Source organism: Podarcis pityusensis (assembly GCF_964106645.2).
Source record: "Podarcis pityusensis genome assembly, chromosome: 1".
Lineage (NCBI taxonomy): Eukaryota > Metazoa > Chordata > Lepidosauria > Squamata > Lacertidae > Podarcis > Podarcis pityusensis.
The window spans coordinates 117,009,533-117,023,213 of record NC_138028.1 but is presented as its reverse complement, the minus strand read 5'-3'; the positions used below and the strand labels follow the sequence as shown (position 1 = coordinate 117,023,213).

At 43.6% G+C, this 13,681-nt stretch overlaps 1 protein-coding gene across 4 annotated transcripts in view; it reads right to left on the bottom strand.

Moving 5' to 3' along the window:
* LNPK (lunapark, ER junction formation factor) overlaps nucleotides 1-6,486 on the bottom strand; it is a 46,905-nt gene extending 40,419 nt beyond the window's left edge. For 2 of the 4 annotated variants that reach the window (XM_080971962.1, XM_080971964.1), the window contains exons 1-3: nucleotides 6,279-6,486; nucleotides 4,610-4,684; nucleotides 2,363-2,455 (exon numbers count right to left, since the gene is read on the bottom strand). In XM_080971962.1, the coding sequence (XP_080828088.1) occupies nucleotides 2,363-2,389 (27 nt within the window). In that variant the 5' untranslated portion in view covers nucleotides 2,390-2,455; nucleotides 4,610-4,684; nucleotides 6,279-6,486. The remainder of the gene's footprint in view (nucleotides 1-2,362; nucleotides 2,456-4,609; nucleotides 4,685-6,278) is intronic. The other 2 variants (XM_080971963.1, XM_080971961.1) reach the window with 2 other exon arrangements.
* Between the last annotated feature and the right edge of the window lie 7,195 nt (nucleotides 6,487-13,681).

Here is a 13,681-nt window from a genome sequence, read left to right as displayed (position 1 = left end):
CCTTCTGATCGGCAAGCCCTAGGCTCTGTGGTTTAAACCACAGCGCCACCCGCGTCCCTCCTGGGCTAGGTAGACTTGGGTTCAAATCTCAGCTCAGCAACTGAAGTTTCCCAGATGCCCTACAGTATGTCAGTATTATCTGCAGTGTTCAGAACAAGAACCAACTATGTGTATAGTTATGAGTCTATAGAGCTGAGCTCCTTCAGGGAAGAGGAGGGAAGCAAATATGGCAAATATGCACACATATCAATCTATGTACAAATTCTCACATACAACAGTGTTAACATCTTCTTGGTACCTTAGTAAAAATACTTTTTCCTTCATGCATGAAGGAGCCTCATTCCTTATTTAAGTCAATGAGTCTTTTCTAGAGTAAGTAAAGTATGAAATTTGCTCACTTAGGTAAACATACGCCACATATACAAAATACACCTGCAAACCAACAGCACTATGTTCTCTATATGACTAAGAAGAAGGCTGTTGCCTTATGTCCAAGCATAGGAAGAATTGTCATATATTATTTATATATTTCAGTGCTCAAGGCAGCATCTGTAAGCCACAAGTATCTTAACCAAGGTAGACATAGCTTTCACTTGATTACATTTTCAATCTCAGTGCCAAAGAAAACTTACTTATTTGTTTATAAAGAATGCTTATAGCCCAGAGAGGCTCTCAAAGTGTGTGGCACAAGGAACAGCCATAACATAGCCACATGCTATGGGCCGTAGCTCAGTGACAGAGCATCTGCTTTGCATGCAAAAGGTCCCAGGTTCAATCCCTGGCATTTCCAGGTAGGACTGGCAATGTCCCCTGTCTAAAATCCTAGAGAGCCACTGCCAACCAGCGTGGATCTCCACCTTCTATTGAAGTATGCACTGATGACCAAAGCAGAGGTAGTGGGGCCAATATGCTGGAACATGCTCAGCTCATGATGGAGGCAAGCCTTTCCTTTCTTGAACTGAGAAATAGGCTACTTTCCAATGATATTTAAGGGTTTACCTATGCCGGTTCAGTGCAATCTTATTGACAATTCAAGTGAACACCAAGGGAATTCATTCAGGTGCTCTCAACAGGCCATCACCTTGACTAATTTTAGCAGGATTGGGATTTAACAACTCTAATCCGAGCTACTATCCTCGCAACCAGAGCTCCCCTTCCCTCTCTCTGATCTGTAACACAAGGGTGATGATAATGGCCTACTTTACAGTGTTTTTATAAAGCTGACTGATAATATATATTCTGAATACTAAGCAAGTACTATTTTTTGTTCATGGTCCAAAAACAGTTAAATGTGATCCAAAACAAATAAAGGTGGGCTTCTCATTAACAGAAAGGCCGTGCTGCTCCACAGGCTATTTTTCAGAGGTCACAAAACTGGCATACGAACACTCAGCAGATTTCATGCCAACAAATACTTTTTTTTATAGACAATGAACAGCTACATAATTAGTGCTTGACTGTTGATGGCATACTCTTCCAGATCTTCTGCCCAAGGCATCTCCTCCAAATAGAACTAAATACAATCCCAACAAAATAAAAAATATACTTAAGCCCACTGACTTTAACTTACAAAGAGTGCAATCCTATCTCTTTTCAGGCAGTGGTATGACAGGAGTATAGCAGCAGTGCCACTAAGCTGGCCAGGATGGAAGTTGGAGGGGGGGGGGGAATAAACCCCTGCTCCACACTAGGCCCGCTCGAAGCTGGCATAACAATCAGGCCTGATGCTATTGGGTGGTGACAATGGGGACACCCAGGGTCCAGCAGATCCCAAACCAGCTCAGCCCCACCCTCTCCCCTGGAACACCTCGCTTTGGTACTTTCCATGGGCTACTGTCAGTGGGAACCCAACTGGCAGGCACAACCGGGAACTCTGCATCAGAGGAGTGACAACAGCATCACTCCATGGCTGGAGGCTGATGGAGCTATTTTGGGCTGGGTGGAGGGAGAAGTCTAGCCTGTTCTACCCTATCCTTTCCCAGCACAGCAGATTATGTTTTGCAATTGCAGCCCAAGTACAGGTAACTTTATCTTGCATTCTTGCCACCGTTCGGGGAAAAGACAGCTACTTTGGGCACATTTTGAGACCTGTGAGAAGTCATTCTGCAATGTCAAAATTTCGGTCTCATGTTTTGTTTTGAAGGCACACCATTCAAACAGAAATAGGAGTACCTTAAGACAGAGCCAGTACACTGATAAAGTACCATATGTGCAATGAAACTAAGACAAATTTCTTGACCTAGGCACGCCAAACAAGTTCTGTACTCTGCTCTGCATCACAGCAAATTACTTACAAGCAGCATTTGAGACAGTGTTCTTGCATTACAAAAATGTGCACCTCTAGGTGAGAAGATTTACTTACCCGCCATCTGGAAATGATTCCACCCATTTCTATATTTGTGAAGACAGGTCGTTTTGGTAACTTATAACCAATCTTGTAATGGAATTCACAGCTAGAATTAAAGCATTTGTGTTTAATTAAAAATACACCAGCAGTGTAATCCAAGAAGTATAAAGATATTTCAAACAGCATTCTAGTCACCCACACAATTACATGACAAAACATAAACGGCCTATAGTTTCCATATTTTCCATCACATTCTAACTTAACATACATGTGTTTCACGTTATGCTTCAGATTGTATATTCTGTTTTGCAAATCTGAAGTCATTAGAAAACCCACACCCTACAATACCACATAGCCAGAGAAGTACTATACAATTCTACTCCATAAATTATAAGCAAATCTTAAAATTAAAAGCACGTTACCAATCAGTTAGGTGACTAGGATTAGTAACTGCAGATCTACAATGAGATGTCTAAGAAATGAATAATATTTTGCAAGAATTTCAATATTAATTTTATTATGAACTTTGTGCAAGTATCAGAGAAATGTTATTGAAATTCAAGACTTCCATTAATGCAAATATGGTGTAAGACAACTCAAATTAATTCACTTGCCTCAAAGTATTTTTAATGGTACTTCAATTTCTTGGCATAATGGCCAAGAGAATCTAGAATACCTGTCAATGCAAATTGTGGAACAGGGTTTCTGACATGGGGGTTTCTCTGCAAGCTGGACAGAAAGCACCACATCGTATCATAATAGCCTACACATGCCACTCAAAAGGCTGTAATCATAAACACACTTACCTGAGAGTAAGCCAAATAAATGGGGCTTACCTCTGAGTAGACATGCATAGAATAGAGCTGTCAGTCAGTCACTAACTAATAGGATCAGAGCAATTATTTGTGTTTCCACAATAGAAACCAGTGGTCTTATTGCCAGCAGGAATGAAAAGAAAGAAAATCTTCCTAGATGGTGTCCAAGAAATTAACATTTTTAACTTTTATAAGTTAAGGTAATTTTAAAAACAAGTCTATGCAGATTTATTCCGATAAAGCTACCAAAACTTATTCATATGCTAGAAAAGAACACAATATCAATCATGGATGCTTCAAGGCTAGTAATTATTTTCTTAGACATGAGGAGTGGGGTTAATGTTACACAAACATTAACCTTTACCCCCCAAAAATGAAAACAGGTATTTTATAATAATTACTTGTACTACTCAGAAATATAAACTTAAACTAAATCATCGTAATCCATCTAACAAAAAGAGTTCTTTCCTATGTAAAAAAAAAATACAGCTTAGGCCCAGGCTATCTGAAGGACCTGCCCAAGCTCTGAGATGTTCAGTAGAGGCCCTTCTCCCACCACCTTCACAGGCACATTTGCTGGGAAGATGGGAGAAAAAGGCCTTCTTGGTAGCTGTTCCCAACTTTGGAACTTCCTTCTTAAAGAAGCTATACGGGCTCCCTCTTTGCTGTCCTTCCACTGGCAGATGAAGGCTGCTTAATTCTGACAGGATTGGGGGAACTGGCTGTTTTTAAGGAAAGAGAATTCATTCGTTCGTTGAATTTATATACCGCCCTATACCCAGAGGTCTCAGGACGGTTCACAGAATAAAATCAAAATAAAAAATCACAAAATACATAAAAAAAATAAAAACAACCCAATAACCCCCCAAAACACATTTTAAAAGGGCTATGCTGTTTTTACTATCTGTATGTCCATAGATTTGCTTTTGCAGTATATAGTTTTAATTCTATAATACTTTAACTACTTCTTAAGCATTGTCATTTATATATCTTTAGCTTTTTTATTTTATCCATGTTGTTTGAATTTTTGTAAGCTGTCTTGAGTCCCGGTTTGGGGAAAGGGCAGAATATAAATAAAATTAATTAAATAACAAACAAACAAAAGAAGAGATTTTTCCTTCCTGATAGGCTACAGTCCTATATAATCTCACTTCTTACTAAGTCCTACTGAACCCAACAGAGCTTGCTTCTTTCTTAACAAACATGTATAGAATTGCATTGCATGAATTATGACACACTAAACCTTATATGGTATTTATGATTGCACACTTGTTACTGGACTCAGGAATCAATGGATCATCATCAAGGCTGCTACCCTAAACCGAGGGCTTCCTAACCATATATAGCTTATCCCGAAAATGTATTTACAAAATGTAGCCATGGAGGCTGTAAACTAAAGCAACTATACAGCTGAGGAGCAGCGGATAGTTTTAACACATTTTTATCTTCAAGTTGCAACACTTTCAACATTTACTTCATCATCAGGGAACATTCCTTGTGAGGTCAGAAATAGTTTGGGATGCTGAAGAAAACATTATTTGAGTATTTAAATCACTGACAAGCCACAATTTCAGCAAAAATACATCTGGGCAATTACTGAAAAAACATGTAAGCTTTGAAGTGGGTAAATTACTAACCCAAAGGAACAATGCCAGAAGCAGAAGAAAATGATATATTTAAGCTATTATAACATGTCTAATTCCAGAGTGGACACCAAATGCCTGTACTTGTTCTCAAACACATGACAGATACTATAGTTATAGACTGAAAATTAATAAGATGCTATCTTAAAATCACACAGGGTGACAAAGAAGCAAAATGGTGGGGTTGCTTTGGGCCTAGGCAGTTCACTGGGAAGAATAGGGCAATGTTTTTTTCTCACTAACCAAGGCAGAAAGCCCAAACAGGATGACTATTCCTGGTTCCTCCACCACTAAACACCCCCATAAAAATCAGTGACTTGTTTCAGCCAGTAACGACACACACTTTTAAGGTCCCTTAACTAATGTTTCATACTTGACAGCAGCTAATCCAAAATACGCTCTTCCTTTTGAATCAGTACCAAGACCAGAAAAATCAAAAGTTGCCCTCATGCTTAAGTAACCAGATTTGGGTCTAGAGCACATAAAATGTATGAGATATGGGGGTGGGGGTGCCTATGTAGTGCATACTTCACCACAACCAGAATCCTTCCTTACACAACTTTCCTCCCCTTGCTGCATCACATTTACACAAAATAAACTGTGAAACACGCCAAATCATTTAAAATTTACCAGAAGTGTGTAAGGCCATATATACACACATATATAGTGGTATGTACACACACACACACACACATATATATATATATTCAGAGTTACGTGTGTGTATATGTGTATATGTATAAATGTGTGTGTGTAGATAGATCGTATGTGTATATATGTATATAATTTGTGTGGGTATGTGTGTGTGTGTATGTATAGACACACACACACACACAAATGATCCCTGATTATGTTCGCCTTTAAAACATAGGTAGGAGGGAGAAATTCAGGTAGTTATGGTGGCCCATTAGGAAAACTCCCCCAAGCAACTGTAGCAAAGGCCGCATGCTGTTTTGGGATTTAAATTAAAACGTGATCACCAAGGATGCCTCACCCTGGCCCAAAATCTATTTTCAAAACCAGGCCTGCGAAATTGTTAAAATCCACGCCTCTAAACATGCAAAGAGTTCCTGGCACCGCCCCCTTCCCCCCCCCCCCCATATTTTACTCCTATTGAATTCAATGGGTCTTGCTCCCAGGTAAACTGGGTTAGGGTATTCAGGATTAATGATCAGGACAGGCGGTGGCGAGGGGAAGGTATTTATAATCTGGCAAATCTCTCTCACTCACTCTGGACGTGGACCTTAACAGGTTCACTGGGCCGAATTCTGACGAGCTGACTGACCCAACTCCCCTTGTTTTGCTTTCCTGAGCCGCTGCCCCCTTCTCCCCCCCCCCGCCCCGCCTTGAGTTCCACAGGCCGCCTTCGGCTACTACTTTTACCAGTTTCCCACACGACCTCCCCCTGCCTCTCTCCCCCTCCGAGTTTCCCCTCAGCCAGGCTCGTTCCTCCTACAGACGCCACGAACACACCTCTTTCTCTGCGCCTCGGTTTTGAACGCGCACCTTCCCCGCCCCGCTGGAAGCCGCACTGCCGCGAGGAGGAGGAGGAGGAGGTGGACGGGGCTCGTCGCCGCCTCGTCTGCCCCCCTCCCCGCCCCCAACTTCCTCCCAGTCCCTCAAATTCAGGAACGACGTGCGAGCGCTGGCAACGCACGCAGCGCGGCCATCTTGGGAAAGGGCGGTGTGTACTAGAGACCGTCCTACTGGGGTGGGGGGGAAACGGGCGCAGAGCGGCCATCTTGGAAAAGGGAAAAAGGGTCTATTTCTTTTCGCCCCGCCTCCGCCGCTGCGGTCGGGCTGATAAAAACACCTGCTTTTGGAACGCAACGCGCGCTGTGCGTGTTTTGTTTTTGTGTTTAAGGCGCCCGCGCCTGCTCTGGAGGCCAAGCTGAAGCTGCCCTCGAAAGCGTGCAAAAGGGACGAGTCGAGCTTGATTCTTAAGCGGGCGGGCAGAGGAACCAACGTCACAAGCAGGATTGGGAGGAAGGCGGGGCGAAGGTGGGGGGGGGGAAATAAGACGGTTGCCTGTCGCTTCCTCGCTGCTGCTATTGTCAGCCGTCCAGATCAGGCTCCGCCCCTTTGCCGGTCGCTGAGTTTGGGCGGGAGGAGGACGGGGCGCTACTGGGTGTTGCGCGGGAGTTTTGAGAGCGCGCGTCTAGCTGGAGGTGGAAGGAAGGAGTGAAATAACGTTTTCCGAAGGCGCTTTTTATTGCTGACTAGCTAGAAATGCCTGCTTTCCAAGCAAAGCACTTATTCCGAGCCAGCAGGGAATGGAAAGTGACTCCTTATTACTGGGGTCACTTGTCGGGCAGGGCTTCTAAAATATATTAAGTAATCGGTTTCCTAAGGCAAGTCATTATTTCAGCCCCAAAGTATGTTGTGTTGGAAACCACGGTGGGGGAATTCCCCAAGTGTTCTGGGCTGGTTCTTTGGCAAGTACACCATATAAGGCTCGCTGACATCATGATATTCTTCTTTGCAAACCGCTCGAGGGATTTTTCTGTTACAATCAAGCAGTATACAAGTTTTATGAAACAATAATAAGATCTAGTAGTGCCCCATCTACAGTATCACTGGACTATTGGTTTACCAGCAGCACAACACCACACCTTTAGAACACACTGGAAAAACATTACACACACACACACACCCAAAAAAATTGGTAATGGTAGTGTGCTGGGAATAAGAGTGCTGGGATTTTTAGATCTATTGGGAATGAACTATGGTTCCTATAATTATTTTTTGGGGCCGTGCTTTAAAGCAGGGGTCAGCACACTTTTTCAGCAGGGGGCCAGTCCACTGTCCCTCAGACCTTGTGGGGGGCCGGACTATATTTTGAAGAAAAATAATGAACGGATTCCTATGCCCCACAAATAACCCAGAGATAGATTTTAGATAAAAGCACACGTTCTACTCATGTAAAAACACCAGGCAGGCCCCACAAATAACCCAGAGATGCATTTTAGATAAAAGGACACATTCTACTCATGTAAAAACACGCTGATTCCTGGACCATCCGCGGGCCAGACTGAGCAGGAGATTGGGCCGGATCCAGCCCCCAGGCCTTAGTTTGCCTACCCATGCTTTAAAGTTTGGTGTGGATGCAGATCCCAAAAGTGTTCTTACCCCTCTCTGCAATTGTTACTACACATTGCTAAAAATGCTCTCCCCCATGTTGTAGTCATTTTGTAACCATGTTGTAACAGCAGCTGCTGGTTTTCTTAAACTGACCGCAACAGTTCTTTTGTTTCAGACAAATACTGTATATTCTTACAGCTGATCACCTGATTCCATAGAATAGCTTCAATATTCAATATCAGAACGAAGAGGTGGAAGTGTATGTGAAAAGAAAGCAGTGTACTTATCTCCAGTCTTAGTGTGTCAGAAATATATCAGACTTCAAGGTGCAAAAAAAAAAGAAGCAACGTCATATGAGCAACTCGCAGTCCTTTTGGGATAAAGTTGAAATTTGCGTGTAGGACACAATATCTGCTCATGATAAATTACTTTATTAATTTCTCAAAGGCAGGCACATCTGAAGATAGAACAGTATTAATTATGATCGCATCCACATTTATCCAGAAGTAATCGACAATGGGTCATGCAGTACTTATAAAAAAAATTTCAAAAAAATATTTGCAAAAATTAGGATTTCTGGCAATTGGCTGAATAGGAGAAGATCCTGGGAAACAGAAGAAGCCTTGCTGTTCTTAACTATTGATTAGCTCCCCTAACTTGCAGAAATCTTCCTTACAATGTATGTGTATATTCAGATTAAAAGAAAAGGGAAAAGGGTTGGGTATGAAGAGGCAATGAATGGAAATTGGCATGACACCAGTTTTGATGGTGTGAAACAATCACTCTGATCCAGATAGTACAGTGGTACCTTGGTTCTCAAACTTAATCCATTCCGGAAGTCCGTTCCAAAACCAAGGCATGCTTTCCCATAGAAAATAATGTAAAACAGATTAATCCGTTCCAGACTTTTAAAAACAACCCCTAAAACAGCAATTTAACATTAATTTTACTATCTAACGAGACCATTGATCCATAAAATGAAAGCAATAAACAATGTACTGCAGTCACACAATCAATCAATCAGTAGCTGAACTGGGTTCCACACAGTCGCAAAAACAAAACAAAAAAAGCCACAAAAATGCAAAATAGATAGCAAAAACAGGCAGACCTCAGCATAATACTCAAGTGTGGCACTCAAAACACTCAAAATGGAGCACGTTTGGCTTCTTAAAAAAGTTCGCAAACCAGAACACTTACTTTCAGGTTTTCAGTGTTTGGGTTCCAAGTTGTTTGAGTACCAAGGCATCTGAGAACCAAAGTACCATGGTATTTGCATACTGGGCTCCTATACCTGCATAAGTTTATCTACACACTTGAGTCACATGGATAACTCTGTGTCTTCTTGTTTGTTCAGTTGTCTGCATATAACTGCTTTACCCACCTTTTTTCAGCAAATGAGTAAGTTCACCAGAGACCACAGAACCTTAGATCAGTGCATAATGGAACAGTGGGTGTTGGCCTATGAAAACCATCCAAACTAAACAGATTTTAGCTTTATCCTATGGGCTTGCAAGTACTCTGAAGCTTATAAAAATTGCAGACTTCCATCAACACTGATTAAAGGTCTCGCTTTATCATCAGTGTAGGTGAATGTAGACAGCCGTTTATCAAACTGGTAACTTACCACAATCTGCATGTATCTGCTTTGTCAGGCAGCCACCTGTATTACCCTGCCATGCATTTTGAAGATCATTTTTCCACATAGCAATCAGAAATTCATAGAATCAAGGGAGTGGTAAAATTATCCTCACCGTTTGGCAGGATGTTGCAGACTGAACTCTAGTCAGTTATGAGGGTCAGATGGTATGAGGGCGGCAACTGCCCACAAAATAAATGATCCAGTTGGGGTCAGACAGGCCAGGAATGATTTAGCATAAGTTTCAGTTGTATGAATATTAAAATATAGAAGAAGAAGAGTTTGGATTTGATATCCCGCTTTATCACTACCCTAAGGAGTCTCAAAGCGGCTAACATTCTCCTTTCCCTTCCTCCTCCACAACAAACACTCTGTGAGGTGAGTGAGGCTGAGAGACTTCAGAGAAGTGTGACTAGCCCAAGGTCACCCAGCAGCCGCATGTGGAGGAGCGGAGACGCGAACCTGGTTCACCAGATTACGAGTCTACCGCTCTTAACCACTACACCACACTGGCTCTCATGATATACTGCCTCACAACACGGCCACATTCATAACATATATTTAAAGCAATATTGGGTGTTAGAAGAAGGATAGGACCTCTGGTGGGGGACACGTCATGCTCCTTCTGGGGTAGCTTGTCCACCTTTGGTCCCCACCCTGCACTCAGCTCTCACCCGTGGCTCCTAGAAGCTGCCAGCATGCGACAGTGGCCATACCTCAGGAACTGCTTTGGCTAGCCAGCTAAACCAGGTGAGGGTAGCCAATGGGTCTCAACCCCACTGCAAGTTAAGGGCTTCCCCTGCATGTGAAGAAGACAGGCTCCAGCGGATTGAGCAGATGAGACAATAGTAGGTCCAACAGTCAAGAAGGCAGTTTTTGCATGTGCTGTGGAGGAAAGTGAGGGGCAGATGGGGTTCGTCAACTTGGGAAGATAGCCCGTATAGTAGAAGGAAAACTCTGACTCTAAATCTCTGCTGCCTTGCAGGATTTATTTGGGAGAAGAAAATGCTAAGGCGTAAATCCAGAGTGGACTCCCTAGGACAGTTGAATGACGCCTTGTACGCCTCTTTTCGGCAACTCCTGCAGCCAATCTGGTGCCGAACATTTTGCTTTCCTTTGGAGCACATCATCGAGGCCGAGTGGGGGGTCTTGTCATCTGGGCAGCCCAAGACCTCCATACACAATACCCAGGCTTGTGCCTCGGGAAGATCACTTTGGTGCTGCTAAAGCAGCGGTTTGACTTCACCCCCAAAGGTGCAGTCCATTATGGTCTCTTGAGACAGGCAGATGCCAACAATGATACCACTTTAAACAGCCATGACTTCCCCTCAGGACCTCTGGATGTTGGGAGTTGTTAGGAGAGCTACATATTGCAGAGTGATTTAACAATCAATCTGTTATGTATTGGGTTTAACACATTTTATGTTACAAGGTGCGTTCTAACCAATCGTATATGCGTTGGTAGACGAACGTTCTAATGGCAAGTAAGCACATGCACTTTCAACTGGCAACTGGCAACGGTCAGTTCATGCTGGGGTTTATTATTGTGTTGTCCAGTCAGTTTGGTTCTTGTGTTCCTATGAGTAAGCTGTTGTCACTGACAAATGTTGAATAAACTTAGTTGAGGAACTTATACTATCTTGGGCTTCTGACTTTTTCCGAACATTTAACACAATCCCTCTTCACAGATAAACCCTGAAAACTGTAGCTCTGTGAAGGGAATAGAGGCCTTCTCACTATGCCCAGCACCCTTAAAAGACTACAGCTCCCAGAATTCTTTGAAGGAAGTCATGACTGTTTAAATTGGCACCATAAGGCTTTGCATGTATGTAGTGAACATGGACCAGGTCTGCAACAAAATGTAGTATGTCCTCCCGTCCCTGAAAGTGCTTTTTTCAAGAGTGTTATATTGCTGTTCAGTCGGGGTTGAGAAGAGGTGAAGGAGAAAATACAGTTTTTATTTCTTTTTAGGCCCCGGTGAGGCCTTTCCCAGCTGTGCCAGTCCTGAACTTGTACATTTCATTGCTATATTTAGGAGAGGTGGGGTGCTGACTCTACAGTGTGGGGAAAGCAGCAAATGTCCTTTCCGCCCCTCTCTCTTGAACTCTTCCCCCTCCAGCTGACACCCTCAACTGCTCCCAGGCATAGAATAGATAGAAGAACGTGTAAGGATCTTACAGAGGTCAGATCCCTCATGTATAAATTCTTATGTGAGGGAGAGCCCCACCCCCTCAGATGGGTCATTTTTATCTGGTTTACAGCTCTGCATTAATTTAAGGGCGAGGGTTTAATTGTTAGGCATTTGAATGTACATGCACACTCCATCCATTTCCCTTCCTCTCACCCCCCCCAACCCCAGGCACTGGCAACCCATGCTATGCCACTAGGACACATTGCCATTGTGCTCATCCATACTCCACACCCACAATCACCACTGAGCAACACTTGCCCATCTTTTGAATCTTACCACCCGGTTTCGAATCTTCCATTCCTGGGTAAGGTGATTGAGAGAACGGTTGCTGAACAACTTGCTGGATTTCTGGATGAAACATCAGCTCTGGGTCCATTCCAGTCCATCTTCTGCTCTGGTCATGGGACCGAGAAAGCTCTGGTCGCCCTAACAGATGACCTCCACAGGAAGCTGGATCAAGGTGGGCCGGGGCTGCTGATTCTTTTAGACCTGTCAGCAGCCTTTGACATGGTCGATCACAAACCTCTGGACCACCGCCTCGCCAACGTGGGGATTCAGGGCACGGCCCTTCAATGGCTGCACTTGTTTCTCTCTGGTCAGGGACAGAGGGTGGCACTTGGGGGGGGGACTGTTGTTGCGCCACTCCTTGGTGTGTGGAGTGCCGCAGGGTGCGATACTCTCCCCAATGCTTTTCAACATCTTTATGCGCCCCCTCGCCCAGCACGTCTGGAGTTTTCGTTTGGGTTGCCATCAGTATGCTGATGACACCCACCTCTATCTGTTGATGGATGGCCATCCTGACTCAGCCCCAGACACACTGATCAGATGTTTGGAAGCTGTGGCTGGATGGTTACGTGGGAGCTGGTTGAAGTTAAATCCTTCGAAGACAGAGGTCCTTTGGCTGGGTCGGGACAATATGGGATTGGGGGGCCAACTCCCATCTTTGGGGGGGCACAATTAGTGCCAGCACCGTCTGTTAGGAGTTTGGGTGTAATCTTCGACACCTCCTTTTCCATGGAGGCACAGGTTGCAGCTATAACAAAGGCGGCATTTTTTCATCTCTGCCAAGCTAAGCAGTTACCTCTCTCGCCCTGACCTAGCCACTGTAATCCACGCAACAGTCACCTCCAGGCTTGATTATTGTAACTCACTCTACGTGGGGCTGCCCTTGAGACTGACCCAGAAATTCCAGCGGGTGCAGAATGCCGTGGTGAGACTCATTACGGGGTCCTTGCCACAGGATCACATTTACCCAGTGCTATACCAGCTGCACTGGCTAACGGTGGAGTACAGGATCAGGTTTAAGGTGCTGGTTTTAACCTTTAAAGCCCTATACAGCCTAGGACCCTCATACCTACGGGACCACCTCTCCTGATATGTCCTACAGAGGACCTTACGATCTTCAAGTAAAAACATCTTGGAGATCGTGGGCCACAGGGAGGTTAGGCTGGCCTCGACCAGAGCCAAGGCTTTTTCGGCTATGGCCCCGATCTGGTGGAACGCTCTGTCACAAGAGACTAGGGACTTGACATCTTTCCGCAGGGCCTGCAAGACAGAGCTGTTCCACCAGGCCTTTGGCCAAGGCACAGTCTGACCCCCTCTCTATCCTCATAGAACTCTACTCTAACCCAATGATTGCCATTAATTTGATTCTGAATTGATTTTAGAATGTATTTTAATTAATTGACTGTGTGATTTTATATACACTGTGCCATTTTTACTTGCTCTGAGCCCAGCTTTGGCCGGGGAGGGCAGGATACAAATATATTATTATTATTATTATTATTATTATTATTATTATTATTATTTTATTTATTTATTTATTTATTTATTATTATTATTATTATTATTATTTTCAAAAGTGTTCATTTTACACAGCATGGTCATTTCAGCACAAATTCTGTCCTTTAATGTACCATATCTAAAGCTATCTTAGGGATGTAACAGACCACACAGATTATGGGCAAG